The following is an 18,940-nucleotide window of genomic DNA, read 5'->3' on the forward strand; positions in this document are numbered from 1 at the left end:
TATACTATTCAGTTAGGTTGCAAGTCGGAAGTTGGACGAGGTTGAAAAAACGTTCGGTCGAAAAATTTGCGTTAGAAACTTAAAACCATAGAAAGGGTCGTACTTCTAATCATTAGATTACTTATCATTTATGGTAGAAGTAAATTAAAATAATATATCCCTTATTCAAACTTCATAAAATTAAAAATTATATTTCTTCCATTAATTTCAATCATACCCTGATACATTTCAAACAATTTTAGAGCAACTTTCGGCTCTATCGTTGCCAACTGTATAATGATAAGGCCCTTGTAATTAGAGATGGCAATGAATCTATCCGATTCTTACAAAAAAAAAAAGACTTAACTGGAGAGCATGGTACCATCTATAAATATCACAGGAAGCTAAAATTCAAAATAGCGAAACATAAACGTCGTCAGAGAACCATATATTATTATTATAATTAGTCAATTTATACTCTACTTACATTGTTAGTGGGCTTTAACCTTAGTTAAATATCCCATATAAAATATATTGTTAAAAATTAATGTAATTTAAGTTATTGTCAAATTTACAAACGAGCCAATCAACGTGAGGGGTACTTTTGTGTCCCGCCTTTTGGGTCAAAATATAGCTTAAGTAACTTGTTTTGATTTCGACGTTAGCGACATCTGAAGAGGTAATGCACGTCAAGCCGGCATTTGCTATAAAATTAAAATTGAAATTTTGCCACAATAATTTTTAATTCAACGATATTTATTGAGATTTTTTTCCTGATCGTGAAAATCTCCACACCCGGTACAATTTCATTTCTTAGATAAAGCGTCAGAATAAAAAAAAATCTTCTTCCCGAGATATTAGAGAAACTGCAAACTGCGCAAAGGCCTAACTTGGTACCGTGTATAGCCACGTCCGCAGTGCACAAATTACCCCCGCGACTTGAAGTTTTATTACCTCGTATCCTCGTATACGAGCGGCTTTAGAGTCGGCCTTTTTGACTTGATGTCTAAGTAGATTTTCTCTCCCTTTTTTCGGCGTTTTATTCTTGTTTGGTGGAGACATCTTCGTTTTCCGGCCGTCTTTGTTTGTGTATATTGCCATACATTTGCCCCACATAAAGGCACTTTATCAGAAAAGTTTGAAAAGCCGCGGAGAAAAAGTACGGAAAACACTAATACGCTGTGACACGAAAAACGTGTTAAGGCTTTATTGGGAAACCGGAAGTTTCTTCAAGGAACGTCGCGCCGTTTTAAATTATTTAGAAGGCGCGTGAACAACAATTAACTAATTTGTAACTGAGCCTAGTGTCTGTGGCTAGCCTAGCGCCGCCGTTCCGAACCGCCGCCGCCGATAAATTTTGTTCCCGCCGCCCGAGGGGCAGCTCACTCTTTTAGAGGGTGTCCTAATAATCATGGTTAAAAATGTATTCAAGATTTAATCATTTTTAATCTTTGTGCAGTCAAATCTACAGATTTTATTTCAATCAGGTTTAATCACGCGTAGGATGTCCTAATAATCATGAATAAAAATTTAATCAAGATTTAATCATTTTCAATGCTACATATTTTATTTCAATCAGATTTAATCACGCGTAGGGTGTTCTAATAATCATGATTAAAAATGTAATCAAGATTTAATCATTTTCAATCTTTGTGCAGTCAAAGCTACAGATTTTATTTCAATCAGATTTAATCACGCGTAGGGTGTTCTAATAATCATGATTAAAAATTTCATCAAGATTTAATCATTTTCAATCTTTGTGCAGTCAAAGCTACAGATTTTATTTCAATCAGATTTAATCACGCGTAGGGTGTTCTAATAATCATGATTAAAAATGTAATCAAGATTTAATCATTTTCAATCTTTGTGCAGTCAAAGCTACAGATTTTATTTCAATCAGATTTAATCACGCGTAGGGTGTTCTAATAATCATGATTAAAAATTTCATCAAGATTTAATCATTTTCAATCTTTGTGCAGTCAAAGCTACAGATTTTATTTCAATCAGATTTAATCACGCGTAGGGTGTTCTAATAATCATGATTAAAAATTTAATCAAGATTTAATCATTTTCAATCTTTGTGCAGTCAAAGCTACAGATTTTATTTCAATCAGATTTAATCACGCGTAGGGTGTTCTAATAATCATGATTAAAAATTTAATCAAGATTTAATCATTTTCAATCTTTGTGCAGTCAAAGCTACATATTTTATTTCAATCAGATTTAATCACGCGTAGGGTGTCCTAATAATCATGAATAAAAATTTAATAAAGATTTAATCATTTTTAATCTTTGTGCAGTCAAAGCTACAGATTTTATTTCAATCAGGTTTAATCACGCGTAGGGTGTCCTAATAATCATGAATAAAAATTTAATAAAGATTTAATCATTTTTAATCTTTGTGCAGTCAAAGCTACAGATTTTATTTCAATCAGGTTTAATCACGCGTAGGGTGTCCTAATAATCATGAATAAAAATTTAATCAAGATTTAATCATTTTCAATCTTTGTGCAGTCAAAGCTACATATTTTATTTCAATCAGATTTAATCACGCGTAGGGTATTCTAATAATCATGATTAAAAATTTAATCAAGATTTAATCATTTTCAATCTTTGTGCAGTCAAAGCTACATATTTTATTTCAATCAGATTTAATCACGCGTAGGGTATTCTAATAATCATGATTAAAAATTTAATCAAGATTTAATCATTTTCAATCTTTGTGCAGTCAAAGCTACATATTTTATTTCAATCAGATTTAATCACGCGTAGGGTGTTCTAATAATCATGATTAAAAATTTAATCAAGATTTAATCATTTTTAATCTTTGTGCAGTCAAAGCTACAGATTTTATTTCAATCAGGTTTAATCACGCGTAGGGTGTCCTAATAATCATGAATAAAAATTTATTCAAGATTTAATCATTTTTAATCTTTGTGCAGTCAAATCTACAGATTTTATTTCAATCAGGTTTAATCACGCGTAGGATGTCCTAATAATCATGAATAAAAATTTAATCAAGATTTAATCATTTTCAATGCTACATATTTTATTTCAATCAGATTTAATCACGCGTAGGGTGTTCTAATAATCATGATTAAAAATGTAATCAAGATTTAATCATTTTCAATCTTTGTGCAGTCAAAGCTACAGATTTTATTTCAATCAGATTTAATCACGCGTAGGGTGTTCTAATAATCATGATTAAAAATTTCATCAAGATTTAATCATTTTCAATCTTTGTGCAGTCAAAGCTACAGATTTTATTTCAATCAGGTTTAATCACGCGTAGGGTGTCCTAATAATCATGAATAAAAATTTATTCAAGATTTAATCATTTTTAATCTTTGTGCAGTCAAAGCTACAGATTTTATTTCAATCAGGTTTAATCACGCGTAGGGTGTCCTAATAATCACGAATAAAAATTTAATCAAGATTTAATCATTTTTAATCTTTGTGCAGTCAAAGCTACAGATTTTATTTCAATCAGGTTTAATCACGCGTAGGGTGTTTTAATAATCATGAATAAAAATTTAATCAAGATTTAATCATTTTTAATCTTTGTGCAGTCAAAGCTACAGATTTTATTTCAATCAGGTTTAATCACGCGTAGGGTGTCCTAATAATCATGAATAAAAATTTAATCAAGATTTAATCATTTTTAATCTTTGTGCAGTCAAAGCTACAGATTTTATTTCAATCAGGTTTAATCACGCGTAGGGTGTCCTAATAATCATGAATAAAAATTTATTCAAGATTTAATCATTTTTAATCTTTGTGCAGTCAAAGCTACAGATTTTATTTCAATCAGGTTTAATCACGCGTAGGGTGTCCTAATAATCATGAATAAAAATTTAATCAAGATTTAATCATTTTTAATCTTTGTGCAGTCAAAGCTACAGATTTTATTTCAATCAGGTTTAATCACGCGTAGGGTGTCCTAATAATCATGAATAAAAATTTAATCAAGATTTAATCATTTTTAATCTTTGTGCAGTCAAAGCTACAGATTTTATTTCAATCAGGTTTAATCACGCGTAGGGTGTCCTAATAATCATGAATAAAAATTTATTCAAGATTTAATCATTTTTAATCTTTGTGCAGTCAAAGCTACAGATTTTATTTCAATCAGGTTTAATCACGCGTAGGGTGTCCTAATAATCATGAATAAAAATTTAATCAAGATTTAATGTTTTTTAATCTTTGTGCAGTCAAAGCTACAGATTTTATTTCAATCAGGTTTAATCACGCGTAGGGTGTCCTAATAATCATGAATAAAAATTTAATCAAGATTTAATCATTTTTAATCTTTGTGCAGTCAAAGCTACAGATTTTATTTCAATCAGGTTTAATCACGCGTAGGGTGTCCTAATAATCATGAATAAAAATTTAATCAAGATTTAATCATTTTTAATCTTTGTGCAGTCAAAGCTACAGATTTTATTTCAATCAGGTTTAATCACGCGTAGGGTGTCCTAATAATCATGAATAAAAATTTATTCAAGATTTAATCATTTTTGATCTTTGTGCAGTCAAAGCTACAGATTTTATTTCAATCAGGTTTAATCACGCGTAGGGTGTCCTAATAATCATGAATAAAAATTTAATCAAGATTTAATCATTTTTAATCTTTGTGCAGTCAAAGCTACAGATTTTATTTCAATCAGGTTTAATCACGCGTAGGGTGTCCTAATAATCATGAATAAAAATTTAATCAAGATTTAATCATTTTTAATCTTTGTGCAGTCAAAGCTACAGATTTTATTTCAATCAGGTTTAATCACGCGTAGGGTGTCCTAATAATCATGAATAAAAATTTAATCAAGATTTAATCATTTTTAATCTTTGTGCAGTCAAAGCTACAGATTTTATTTCAATCAGGTTTAATCACGCGTAGGGTGTCCTAATAATCATGAATAAAAATTTAATCAAGATTTAATGTTTTTTAATCTTTGTGCAGTCAAAGCTACAGATTTTATTTCAATCAGGTTTAATCACGCGTAGGGTGTCCTAATAATCATGAATAAAAATTTAATCAAGATTTAATCATTTTTAATCTTTGTGCAGTCAAAGCTACAGATTTTATTTCAATCAGGTTTAATCACGCGTAGGGTGTCCTAATAATCATGAATAAAAATTTAATCAAGATTTAATCATTTTTAATCTTTGTGCAGTCAAAGCTACAGATTTTATTTCAATCAGGTTTAATCACGCGTAGGGTGTCCTAATAATCATGAATAAAAATTTAATCAAGATTTAATGTTTTTTAATCTTTGTGCAGTCAAAGCTACAGATTTTATTTCAATCAGGTTTAATCACGCGTAGGGTGTCCTAATAATCATGAATAAAAATTTAATCAAGATTTAATCATTTTTAATCTTTGTGCAGTCAAAGCTACAGATTTTATTTCAATCAGGTTTAATCACGCGTAGGGTGTCCTAATAATCATGAATAAAAATTTAATCAAGATTTAATCATTTTTAATCTTTGTGCAGTCAAAGCTACAGATTTTATTTCAATCAGGTTTAATCACGCGTAGGGTGTCCTAATAATCATGAATAAAAATTTATTCAAGATTTAATCATTTTTAATCTTTGTGCAGTCAAAGCTACAGATTTTATTTCAATCAGGTTTAATCACGCGTAGGGTGTCCTAATAATCATGAATAAAAATTTAATCAAGATTTAATCATTTTTAATCTTTGTGCAGTCAAAGCTACAGATTTTATTTCAATCAGGTTTAATCACGCGTAGGGTGTCCTAATAATCATGAATAAAAATTTAATCAAGATTTAATCATTTTTAATCTTTGTGCAGTCAAAGCTACAGATTTTATTTCAATCAGGTTTAATCACGCGTAGGGTGTCCTAATAATCATGAATAAAAATTTATTCAAGATTTAATCATTTTTAATCTTTGTGCAGTCAAAGCTACAGATTTTATTTCAATCAGGTTTAATCACGCGTAGGGTGTCCTAATAATCATGAATAAAAATTTAATCAAGATTTAATCATTTTTAATCTTTGTGCAGTCAAAGCTACAGATTTTATTTCAATCAGGTTTAATCACGCGTAGGGTGTCCTAATAATCATGAATAAAAATTTAATCAAGATTTAATCATTTTTAATCTTTGTGCAGTCAAAGCTACAGATTTTATTTCAATCAGGTTTAATCACGCGTAGGGTGTCCTAATAATCATGAATAAAAATTTATTCAAGATTTAATCATTTTTAATCTTTGTGCAGTCAAAGCTACAGATTTTATTTCAATCAGGTTTAATCACGCGTAGGGTGTCCTAATAATCATGAATAAAAATTTAATCAAGATTTAATCATTTTTAATCTTTGTGCAGTCAAAGCTACAGATTTTATTTCAATCAGGTTTAATCACGCGTAGGGTGTCCTAATAATCATGAATAAAAATTTAATCAAGATTTAATCATTTTTAATCTTTGTGCAGTCAAAGCTACAGATTTTATTTCAATCAGGTTTAATCACGCGTAGGGTGTCCTAATAATCATGAATAAAAATTTATTCAAGATTTAATCATTTTTAATCTTTGTGCAGTCAAAGCTACAGATTTTATTTCAATCAGGTTTAATCACGCGTAGGGTGTCCTAATAATCATGAATACAAATTTAATCAAGATTTAATCATTTTTAATCTTTGTGCAGTCAAAGCTACAGATTTTATTTCAATCAGGTTTAATCACGCGTAGGGTGTCCTAATAATCATGAATAAAAATTTAATCAAGATTTAATCATTTTTAATCTTTGTGCAGTCAAAGCTACAGATTTTATTTCAATCAGGTTTAATCACGCGTAGGGTGTCCTAATAATCATGAATAAAAATTTAATCAAGATTTAATCATTTTTAATCTTTGTGCAGTCAAAGCTACAGATTTTATTTCAATCAGGTTTAATCACGCGTAGGGTGTCCTAATAATCATGAATAAAAATTTAATCAAGATTTAATCATTTTTAATCTTTGTGCAGTCAAAGCTACAGATTTTATTTCAATCAGGTTTAATCACGCGTAGGGTGTCCTAATAATCATGAATAAAAATTTATTCAAGATTTAATCATTTTTAATCTTTGTGCAGTCAAAGCTACAGATTTTATTTCAATCAGGTTTAATCACGCGTAGGGTGTCCTAATAATCATGAATAAAAATTTAATCAAGATTTAATCATTTTTAATCTTTGTGCAGTCAAAGCTACAGATTTTATTTCAATCAGGTTTAATCACGCGTAGGGTGTCCTAATAATCATGAATAAAAATTTAATCAAGATTTAATCATTTTTAATCTTTGTGCAGTCAAAGCTACAGATTTTATTTCAATCAGGTTTAATCACGCGTAGGGTGTCCTAATAATCATGAATAAAAATTTATTCAAGATTTAATCATTTTTAATCTTTGTGCAGTCAAAGCTACAGATTTTATTTCAATCAGGTTTAATCACGCGTAGGGTGTCCTAATAATCATGAATAAAAATTTAATCAAGATTTAATCATTTTTAATCTTTGTGCAGTCAAAGCTACAGATTTTATTTCAATCAGGTTTAATCACGCGTAGGGTGTCCTAATAATCATGAATAAAAATTTAATCAAGATTTAATCATTTTTAATCTTTGTGCAGTCAAAGCTACAGATTTTATTTCAATCAGGTTTAATCACGCGTAGGGTGTCCTAATAATCATGAATAAAAATTTATTCAAGATTTAATCATTTTTAATCTTTGTGCAGTCAAAGCTACAGATTTTATTTCAATCAGGTTTAATCACGCGTAGGGTGTCCTAATAATCATGAATAAAAATTTAATCAAGATTTAATCATTTTTAATCTTTGTGCAGTCAAAGCTACAGATTTTATTTCAATCAGGTTTAATCACGCGTAGGGTGTCCTAATAATCATGAATAAAAATTTAATCAAGATTTAATCATTTTTAATCTTTGTGCAGTCAAAGCTACAGATTTTATTTCAATCAGGTTTAATCACGCGTAGGGTGTCCTAATAATCATGAATAAAAATTTATTCAAGATTTAATCATTTTTAATCTTTGTGCAGTCAAAGCTACAGATTTTATTTCAATCAGGTTTAATCACGCGTAGGGTGTCCTAATAATCATGAATAAAAATTTAATCAAGATTTAATCATTTTTAATCTTTGTGCAGTCAAAGCTACAGATTTTATTTCAATCAGGTTTAATCACGCGTAGGGTGTCCTAATAATCATGAATAAAAATTTAATCAAGATTTAATCATTTTTAATCTTTGTGCAGTCAAAGCTACAGATTTTATTTCAATCAGGTTTAATCACGCGTAGGGTGTCCTAATAATCATGAATAAAAATTTAATCAAGATTTAATCATTTTTAATCTTTGTGCAGTCAAAGCTACAGATTTTATTTCAATCAGGTTTAATCACGCGTAGGGTGTCCTAATAATCATGAATAAAAATTTATTCAAGATTTAATCATTTTTAATCTTTGTGCAGTCAAAGCTACAGATTTTATTTCAATCAGGTTTAATCACGCGTAGGGTGTCCTAATAATCATGAATAAAAATTTAATCAAGATTTAATCATTTTTAATCTTTGTGCAGTCAAAGCTACAGATTTTATTTCAATCAGGTTTAATCACGCGTAGGGTGTCCTAATAATCATGAATAAAAATTTAATCAAGATTTAATCATTTTTAATCTTTGTGCAGTCAAAGCTACAGATTTTATTTCAATCAGGTTTAATCACGCGTAGGGTGTCCTAATAATCATGAATAAAAATTTAATCAAGATTTAATCATTTTTAATCTTTGTGCAGTCAAAGCTACAGATTTTATTTCAATCAGGTTTAATCACGCGTAGGGTGTCCTAATAATCATGAATAAAAATTTATTCAAGATTTAATCATTTTTAATCTTTGTGCAGTCAAAGCTACAGATTTTATTTCAATCAGGTTTAATCACGCGTAGGGTGTCCTAATAATCATGAATAAAAATTTAATCAAGATTTAATCATTTTTAATCTTTGTGCAGTCAAAGCTACAGATTTTATTTCAATCAGGTTTAATCACGCGTAGGGTGTCCTAATAATCATGAATAAAAATTTAATCAAGATTTAATCATTTTTAATCTTTGTGCAGTCAAAGCTACAGATTTTATTTCAATCAGGTTTAATCACGCGTAGGGTGTCCTAATAATCATGAATAAAAATTTATTCAAGATTTAATCATTTTTAATCTTTGTGCAGTCAAAGCTACAGATTTTATTTCAATCAGGTTTAATCACGCGTAGGGTGTCCTAATAATCATGAATAAAAATTTAATCAAGATTTAATCATTTTTAATCTTTGTGCAGTCAAAGCTACAGATTTTATTTCAATCAGGTTTAATCACGCGTAGGGTGTCCTAATAATCATGAATAAAAATTTAATCAAGATTTAATCATTTTTAATCTTTGTGCAGTCAAAGCTACAGATTTTATTTCAATCAGGTTTAATCACGCGTAGGGTGTCCTAATAATCATGAATAAAAATTTAATCAAGATTTAATCATTTTTAATCTTTGTGCAGTCAAAGCTACAGATTTTATTTCAATCAGGTTTAATCACGCGTAGGGTGTCCTAATAATCATGAATAAAAATTTAATCAAGATTTAATCATTTTTAATCTTTGTGCAGTCAAAGCTACAGATTTTATTTCAATCAGGTTTAATCACGCGTAGGGTGTCCTAATAATCATGAATAAAAATTTAATCAAGATTTAATCATTTTTAATCTTTGTGCAGTCAAATCTACAGATTTTATTTCAATCAGATTTTAGTATATATTTTTTTTTTTTTAGTGTCCTAATAATGAAAGTGATCTGCCCTTGTACCAATTTGTAAACTGTTCTTTCTGTCTACTTCAGGGGAATTAACGATCAAAATAGTAACGATCGGCGAAGTTACGATGACGTTATTATCTTCGTACGCTTTCCCGCCGGAGGGGGGATGTCCTAAATTAGCGAATGAAGTTCGGGGGAAGGACTGTTTTCCGTAGCGTCCCGAGAGAAAACGACCGTTCGCCAACAAACGAACGAAAATGGAGCGCAGGAAAATGACCCTTCCCAATATAGAATTGATACGACGGACTCCTGTTTTGTTTGCGGCACGTTTATTCCACCATCTGTTGTTTTGATTCTATAAAAGAAGAGTCGTTGTCAAGCGAGCACGCCACTAATCGATTTGTTGTCTGGGAAATATTTTTTATTATTTGAACGTTTTAAGAATCATTTTACCCAATCGAGATCGCGTTAGAGAATCCGTTGACGTTATTAATAGTAACCACGTTGCTATGGGAATGATACAAGCTATACCGGATTAATTTAAATTTTGCTCTTTCATCTACAGGCTGTTTAATAATAATCCGCTAGGCTAATACCCAAGGCACCACCTTAGGCCTAAGTCATCAAGCGACTTTTAAAGCCATTAATTCAGGTGGCCGGGTTACAATTCGCAGGAGGGTGGTGGCAAGCCCTGCATGCCACGCGAACCAACAGCTCCCTACACATACTATTACCGTTAACCTCAGCAAGTTTTTACGGAAGGCGAAACCGAAGAGCTCGAGGGAAAGCCCCTTAGTCTAGTGGGGGAGAGAACTTGAAAACTCAACGCGGAAGGAGTGGTTCCGAGTTTTTTTTTACAAAGTGCCACAAGCTGGGATCGAACCCGGCTCCTCTTGCTGCGAGATGAAAGTGCTAACCACTCCGCCACCCCACGCGTTTATGCATAATTTTTAAAGAGTTGTAGGAGGTGAGTTGAGAAGTGTGCCTGTATTTTCCCCAGTTTACCCACGATGAGTTAAAAGAGCGCCAGAGAGCTTCAAAGTAAGGCCTACTAGCCCCTGGAAGTAGGCAGCAGAGACTTTAAATACTGTTTAAGTTTACTTTTTTACGCTGATTACCTCGATTTGTTTACAAAGTCCTTTTTTACCTATCACACGAACCCAAACCTTAATGTTCGTATTTCCCTGCTGCTTGGTTTTGCAGCCTACTTCCAGGGGTTAGTAGGCCACACTTTGTAGCTCTCTGGCGCTCTTTTAACTCATCGTAGAAAAATGCCACCAAAACAGGCATACTTTTCAACTCACCCCCTACAACTCCTTAACATTTTTGCATAACCTTTTGAAACACCCTGTATATTGCACCGATTCGATTAAACTCTTTGTTGAATCATTTAGATTGTACGCTTTGCAAATTGCGCCGATATTAGGTGTCGATTTAATAACATTAAACTTTTACACGACGGAACAGATCCGAGGCCCGTCGAAGAGCGTGAGGTCTTACCGGGACGCCACCTGTTGGAAGAAAGCGAAACGAAACCACCCGATAAAGAAGCGGTCGATCAACCGCAAGATGGCGACGTTGCTGCCAATCCCGCTCCCGAAGTCCGCTCCAGCGCGGCTCCATCCAGGCAGCCTGAGCTCAAGACCGACTCGCCAGTACCCAAGACCGATGCGCCAGCACCCAAGACCGACTCTCCAGCACCCAAGACCGACTCGCCAGCACCCAAAGCAACTACCGAGCCATCTACGACGACCAAATCGACAACGGCCAGAACCACCACCACCACGTCGACCAAGGAACCGTCGACGGAGGCCGCGACCACCACAGCGAAGTCGACGACCTCTAAGCACAACCCGTCGACCGAAACCAGCCAAACTACCACCAAAAGGGAAAACCTTTCCACAACCGCCGCCTCCAAGGGAGAATTTGAAAACTGCATTTCTCCAGGTTAGTTCTTAGTTTTGGTTAAGTTCGCGCTAGATAACGCCGAAGGAGCGCGTGTAGGTTAAACAGTCTGCGCGTGATTTAACTACCTTCACGCTACTACGCGTTGTCCCTAAGCGTTTTCTAGCGTTTGCTTCATCTGTCTAGTATCTCTGTGATTCTTCATAGCTATAAATCTTTGCCAATATGCCTATTAAGTAGAGTAATCACCAGGGTTGTTCAAAATGCATTTTGAAAATGCAAAATGCGAAATTCAAAATATCATTTAATAATTAATTAATTGTAATTATTATAATTTATAATTAATTACTTATTAACAATGATTTATTTATTAATAATTAATTATTTAATAAACTAACTGTGCATTTGGAAAAACCATTTTCAAAATGCATTTTGTATTTTTATTTTGAGCTGAAAAACCAATTTACATTTTACATTTTTTATTTACAAAAACCAATTTTAGAAAAAAAGCATTTTGAACAACCCAGGTCATCACGAAACAGAAACGACTCGCATTTATATACGTCAATTTTGTTCAACAGCGATATCACAATTAACGTATTTATCAGTCAAAATCGTGAATAAAAATCTGCGTGTTAATTTAAACGGAAAAATACTACCATTTCAGTCCAATTAGAGAGTCAGTGTTACGTAGATTGGTACCAATCTAAAAATGCATGGTGTTCTGAAACTTAAATAATAGGTTGCAACGATTAATCGAAACTGTGTAAATTTACAAGTTTCCCCCTATGAAAATGGTGGATCAAAATTATATCAAAATTTAGACAGATCCCAACTCAACTTCGATCCCCAATGTTTTACATTTTATTTAACTATAATTTATGTATTAACTTCTTCTTAATTCTAATTTGCTCCAAATTATTAAAACTAAACAAAATTGGATTCAAACTGAACAGATCCTAATTCAACTTTGATCAAAGTTGCAATCCCAAATGTTCTATATTTGATTTAACAATTATTTATGTATTAAATTCTACTTAATTCCAATTTGGTCCAAATTATTAAAACCAAACTAAATTATTTACAAAATTGGACAGATCCAAATTCAACTTTGATCAATGTTACAATCCCAAATGTTTTATATTGGATTTAATAACAATTAATTTATTAAATTCTACTTAAATCCGATTTGGTCCAAATGATTAAAATCAAACAAAATTGGATTCAAACTGAACAGATCCTAATTCAACTTTGATCAAAGCACAAAGTTACAATACCAAATGTGTTATATTTTATTTAATAATAATTGTTGTACTAAAATATACTTAATTTAGATTTGGTCCAAATTATTAAAACGAAACAAAATTCGATTCAATCTGAACAGTTCCAAATTAAACTTTGGTCAAAGTAACAATCACAAAAGTTTTATATTTAATTTAATAACAATAAATGTACGAAATTCTCCTTAATTCCAATTTGGCCCAAATTATTAAAACCAAACAAAATTATGTTCAAACTGAACGTGTTGTCCAATTACCAACCCTTAACATAACAGGTTAGGATGAAAAATACTTCTGTCTTAAGAGTTATATTATATACTTCTGATATTACGCGAAAAATTACTCGCTTAGAATTAGTGTAGGTAGGAAAAAGGCGGTGCAAACTTCAACTTAAACTTTAACTTGCTTAGGCCAAATTTTGAGCTATGCCGTGTTTGAAATATTCATAAGCGTATGTAAAAATGATAAACGAGTACCTGAAGAAATCTGCGAGTTGAAAACCATTCTTTACTATTATAACTCTTGCTAACACCTAAAAAAGAGAAAAAAAAACAGAGAAAAGGAGCTTTTTATCCGCACTTAATAGGATCTGGAAGAGCAACAAGGCGGCCTTGCCGTATATAAGTTTCACCAAGAACGTACAGACGTAACTAAGAATGGAAACGCCCTAAAAATCTGTACGTATCTGGAAAATTCAGAAGTGGGATATTTTCAAAAAGGGAAGATCATTTTTTAAAGCAAGTGTCGGCTCGACGTGTATTCGCTCTTTTTTCAACGGATGCCGCTATCGTCGTAATTAAAACCAGTTAGTTAAGCTACATTTTTACTTATAGGTACCCCTAGCGTTGATTGGACCATTTGTAAATTGGTCAATGACATAAATTACAGTAATTTTAAACAACATATTTTACATGGAATATATAGTTTAGGTTAAAGCCCACTAAATGAAGTAAAAGTTATTATTTGGCTATTTTGCACTTAACTTCCTTTGCCATTAATAGATGGCACCACGCTCTCCACTAAAGTCGATTTTTTTTTTAGAATCGGATAGATTCAAGGCCATCTGTGATAACAGGGGCCTTTTCATAATACAGGTGGCAAATTGGCAATGATAGAGCCGACAGTTGCTTTAAAAGTCCTTTCTATAAAATAAGCTACGCTTGTTGAACTTATTTCTATGTAGCTCATTTGTCACGAAATACGTAGAAGTTCAGTTCAGTTTATGCTTAAAAACAGGGTTCTTCGTTAAAATTTACTCTTATGTCCAGGGCTTTTCGTAGTAAAACCTCATCGATCGACGATACGTCACCCGTGACGCAGCAGCAACCTCAAAACAAGTTATAGAAAGGCCTATTTGCATTCGCTGACTGTAGAATTATAATTTACAATTGTTATTATTTTCCACGGCTATATGAAAATTTAGGCTTTAGAGACAATAGGCCGAGTTTGAGAAGTATAACTTCAAGGTACCAAACTCAGTTTAGACGTTAGAGAACCTTTATAGACGTTTTGGAAAAGGAATTTAATTTCCTGGTTTTCCTGATCGAAGACTATTGAAGGTATTGCGAATGACAGGGTTGCCACGCGTCAGGGTAAACAGATAATTTAAAAATGGGCCTTAAAAGTCAGGGAAAGGTCAAGGAATTTTAAGAATTTGTAAACATTCAGGGAAAAGTCAGTGAATTCAATTTTATCTTGACAATTTTTTAAGGAAATTAAACTCTAGGTATACAAATTCTAAGATTATCATTTATTTCCTTGGAAGATTGGCTAATTTTTTCAACATTGCAATAACCTTTTTACCAAAATATAAGTCTATTTATATTTATTAAGTTCTGATAAAAGTAAAATAAAAATTTTGGCCATAAAAAGTCAGGGAAAACAGGGAATAGTCAGGGAATTTGAATCTGAAAATATTGTGTCAACAGCAGCAACAACAACAGCAACACAACACCTAATTTTCTACATTTCAACCGTAGCAATAGTTACACTCGAAATATCAGTCGGATGTGAAACTAAAAATGAATTCCCCTTTTAAACTCGAATAGAACGTTCGAGTACCATCTTTGCGCGCCCGAAAATGAGATTTTTTCTACCGCTTTTGAATTAATAAAGAGGTGGTTCTTTGTTGTAGATTTTTTTCCGCTTACCGAGTCCCCCCTAGATGTCCTTAGCGCGGCGCTCTGATTGCGTTCGGAGGAGAAGCTCGCTTTTGCGGACTAATGGAGCAGTAACAGGGTTTTATTTCACTGGCAAAGAGAAGATTGGAAGTATTTCCCCCTTTTTCGGCCCCCTTTGTGTTATTTTACCGTGAGGCCAGAGCGGGCATTAGCAAGTACGTTTTATTACCTGATAGCGGCGCGATAAAACCAGATCGCCACTCGGTACGGGCGTCTGATTTATCCGAAAGAAAAAGGGATATAATTGAAGTTAAGCCCACGCAATCAAACGTTAATGGAGAACGTATACGCGGTGACTAATTTTTAATATGAAAGTTTCTTCATTTATGGTACTATAAAGGGTCTCAACATCGTTTGAAGATTATATAAGCATGTTCGATTTCGATCGAGTATCGAGTCGAGTACTCGAAAAAGTTATTACAAAAACTCGAAAAAAAGCAAGGCTCGAGAACCCTATTTTAAACAAGTCCTTACTCGTGAGTTTTCAAATTACACGAGAGCTTTCAAGTTTATGGGTAGAGAACAAGTATAGGCAAGAATCCACACCTCTACTTGGAATGCTTATCGCGGCAGCTTTTCGTCTCGATGTTGCTGACGGTTTTTTGACGTCACTATATTAACTTAACAAACAACTACGTAAGAGGGGAGCGCGCGCAGACGGGATTTTTTCTCTCTCTCGTAGGCGGGGCCAAAGCCGTCAGAGTGATCTTACCATACGCGATACGCCAGGATAAGCATTCCAAGTAGAGGTATGGATTCGTGGTATAGGTTATTCCTGATTGGATAATACTTTAAGAATGTAGAAGCGCATTGCGCAAATATTTTAAGAATCTAGAAGTAAATTGCGCAAATATTTTAAGTATGTAGGAGCGCATTGTGCAAATATTTGAAGAACGTAGAAGCGCATTGCGCAAATGTTTTAAGTGTGTAGGAGCGCATTGTGCAAATATTTGAAGAACGTAGAAGCGCATTGTGCAAATATTTGAAGAACGAAGAAGCGCATTGTGCAAATATTTGAAGAACGTAGAAGCGCATTGTGCAAATATTTTGAGTATGTAGGAGTGCATTGTGCAAATATTTGAAGAACGTAGAAGCGCATTGTGCAAATATTTTAAGTATGTAGAAGCGTATTGCGCAAAACAAAAATGAAACTAAAATTGAAACACATACCATGGAGGAGGAAAGACAAGGACTCAATTAAGGAGGGCCAACTCCCCCTATTTCTTGAAAACTGGTTGGTAGAACTGCAAAAATAGTTTTACCAGCAAGATGAAGAGATGGCGCTAATTCTTTTCGGTCTGCTCTTCCAATTTACAGCCAATTCCCTGCTAGGCGCGTCAGTAAAAGTCGGCAGTGATGCGAGTTTCCCCGGAAGAAGTAGAGAGGGCGATAGCAACGTTTTTCAAAAATCTGATAATACATTTTGAACCAATTGATAAGTTGCTACTTCTCACGTGTTTACCAGAGGGGTTTCGTGTTTCAAGTAGTGGAGCTTTGTTTGTATTAAAGTTCATCTCCCTTCTCGACCCCTCTTTGAAATTTCGCGTAGTTTGCCAATGGCGGATTCACCAATAGGCTGGGTTGGCCACTAGGGCTAAGCCTAGGGGCCGAGATATTTCGGGGGACGTAGGATAGAACTGAACAAAATTAGGAGTGGTAGGCCGGGTCGGTTGAGGAGAGTAGGCTTTTCCAGGTTTTCCCTGACCATCTCAGGAGACTTTCCCTGACTTATTTTGTGACAACTTTTTTATTTTTTAACCTATATTTTAATAAAGGTTTCCTATTTGCAACCGAAATTAAATTATTTGATATTTCCCTGATTTTTAGGCTAATTTTTAAAGTTCCCTGACGTTTAGACCCATATTCAAATTCCCTTGACTTTTATACCCATGTTCAAACTTCCTGATTTTTAGACCCATGTTCAAATTCCATTATTTTTAGACCCATATTCAAATTCCCCTGACTTGTAGACCCATGTTTAAATACCCCTGACTTTTAGACCCATGTTAAAATTTCCTGATTTATAGACCCATATTCAAATTCCCTGATGTTTAGACCCATATTCAAATTTCCGGACTTTTCCCCGAATTTTAGACCCATATTCAAATTCCCTGACTTTTCCTTGAATTTTAGACCTATATTCAAATTACCGGACTTTTCCTTGAATTTTAGACCCATATTCAAATTCCCAGACTTTTCCTTGAATTTTAGACCCATATTCAAATTCCCTGACTGTGTACTATGGCAACCCAGTGGATAGAATAAAAAAGTTAGACAGTGGAAGAAAGAGCCGGATTTGGTGCTAGCTAATACTCAGCCTAGGGGCCTGGACAGTTAGAGGAGCCCCAGATAATAGAATATAAAAATGTTGCTAATTCATGCTCAACCGAGGTACTCGGGTTATAGTTAATCTACCACTGCATGGAGCTGGAAAATGGCGGAAATGGTATTGTTCAGTTCAGAGTTACTGGAAATCATGTGACAAAATAAGTGCTCATTAACGAAATAATTTCGAGTGATGTATGGTCCGTCTAGGTCAGTTTTAAGATAACCACGAGGCTGGCAACCGAATGAAGAAGCTACTGAAATACGTAATGTCATTAAGAAATGGAACTGGGAAATCGAATTGTCACAAGAAAACGCCATTGGAATATTTTAGCGGCACGAATTTTTGTGAAATTTTATTATCGAGTACTTTCCCACTTATATGCACCTGGTATTTGTAATTGTAATGCGAGAAGCGTTATTTCTATTTATATATTTCCTCTCCCAGGTGGGGCTGCTGACTCTGCTGGTAGCGGGAGTTCAATCTAGTTAAATCGTCGCGCCCATTTATACTAAGAATAGATCGCTTGCTTTTCCGCAATGCCAGCCCATTAATTATCGCTCGCCTCATTCGACCGTAGAGTATGACAGTGATGGACATTTTCACTGAAACACCGCTCAGCTCACGTAAAGCTCAATATACAAACGCTCAATTTGGAAAGGAAATCGGTTCCCGTACCCTTCAATAACGAAATCGGTGCTCCTCTTTACGCGTTCATTTGAATAACGGAATTGTTGCGTTTCTCATTTCGTTATCAAATTAACGCGGTAAGAGAGGAGAGCCAATTTCGTTAATCAAATTAACGGTTTCATTTGACTAACGAAATCGGTTCTCTTCTCTGTTTGCGCTCATTTGATAAATGAAATTAACGTTCCTCTTTATTCGCGTTCTTTTGAGAAACGAAATCGGCTCTCTTCTCTGTTCGCGTTCATTTGACGAACGAAATCGACGTTTCCCTCTTTTTCGCGCTCATTTTAATAACGAACTCGGCTCTCTTCTCTGTTCGCGTTCATTCGACAAACGAAATTGGCACTCCTCTCATTACGACCTCTATTGAGAAACGAAATTGGCACTCCTCTCATTACGACCTCTATTGAGTAACGAAATTGGCACTCCTCTAATTACGAACTCTATTGAGAAACGAAATTGGCACTCCTCTAATTACGAACTCTATTGAGAAACGAAATTGGCACTCCTCTAATTACGAACTCTATTGAGAAACTAAATTGGCACTCCTCTAATTACGAACTCTATTGAGAAACGAAATTGGCACTCCTCTCATTATGACCTCTATTGAGAAACGAAATTGGCACTCCTCTCATGACGAACTCTATTGAGAAACGAAATTGGCACTCCTCTCATTACGACCTCTATTGAGTAACGAAATTGGCACTCCTCTAATTACGAACTCTATTGAGAAACGAAATTGGCACTCCTCTAATTACGAACTCTATTGA

At 33.6% G+C, this 18,940-nt stretch overlaps 1 protein-coding gene across 1 annotated transcript in view; it reads left to right on the forward strand.

The window, feature by feature from the left end:
* LOC149934855 (sodium/potassium/calcium exchanger 4-like) overlaps window positions 1-18,940 on the forward strand; it is a 135,255-nt gene that overhangs the window by 86,412 nt on the left and 29,903 nt on the right. Inside the window, exon 2 of the mRNA XM_090180649.1 lies at window positions 11,260-11,739. Coding sequence (XP_090036775.1) covers window positions 11,260-11,739 — 480 coding nt within the window. The remainder of the gene's footprint in view (window positions 1-11,259; window positions 11,740-18,940) is intronic.

Source organism: Leiobunum rupestre, chromosome 7 (genome assembly GCF_980474605.1).
Source record: "Leiobunum rupestre chromosome 7, qqLeiRupe1.1.hap1, whole genome shotgun sequence".
Classification (NCBI taxonomy): Eukaryota; Metazoa; Arthropoda; class Arachnida; order Opiliones; family Sclerosomatidae; genus Leiobunum; species Leiobunum rupestre.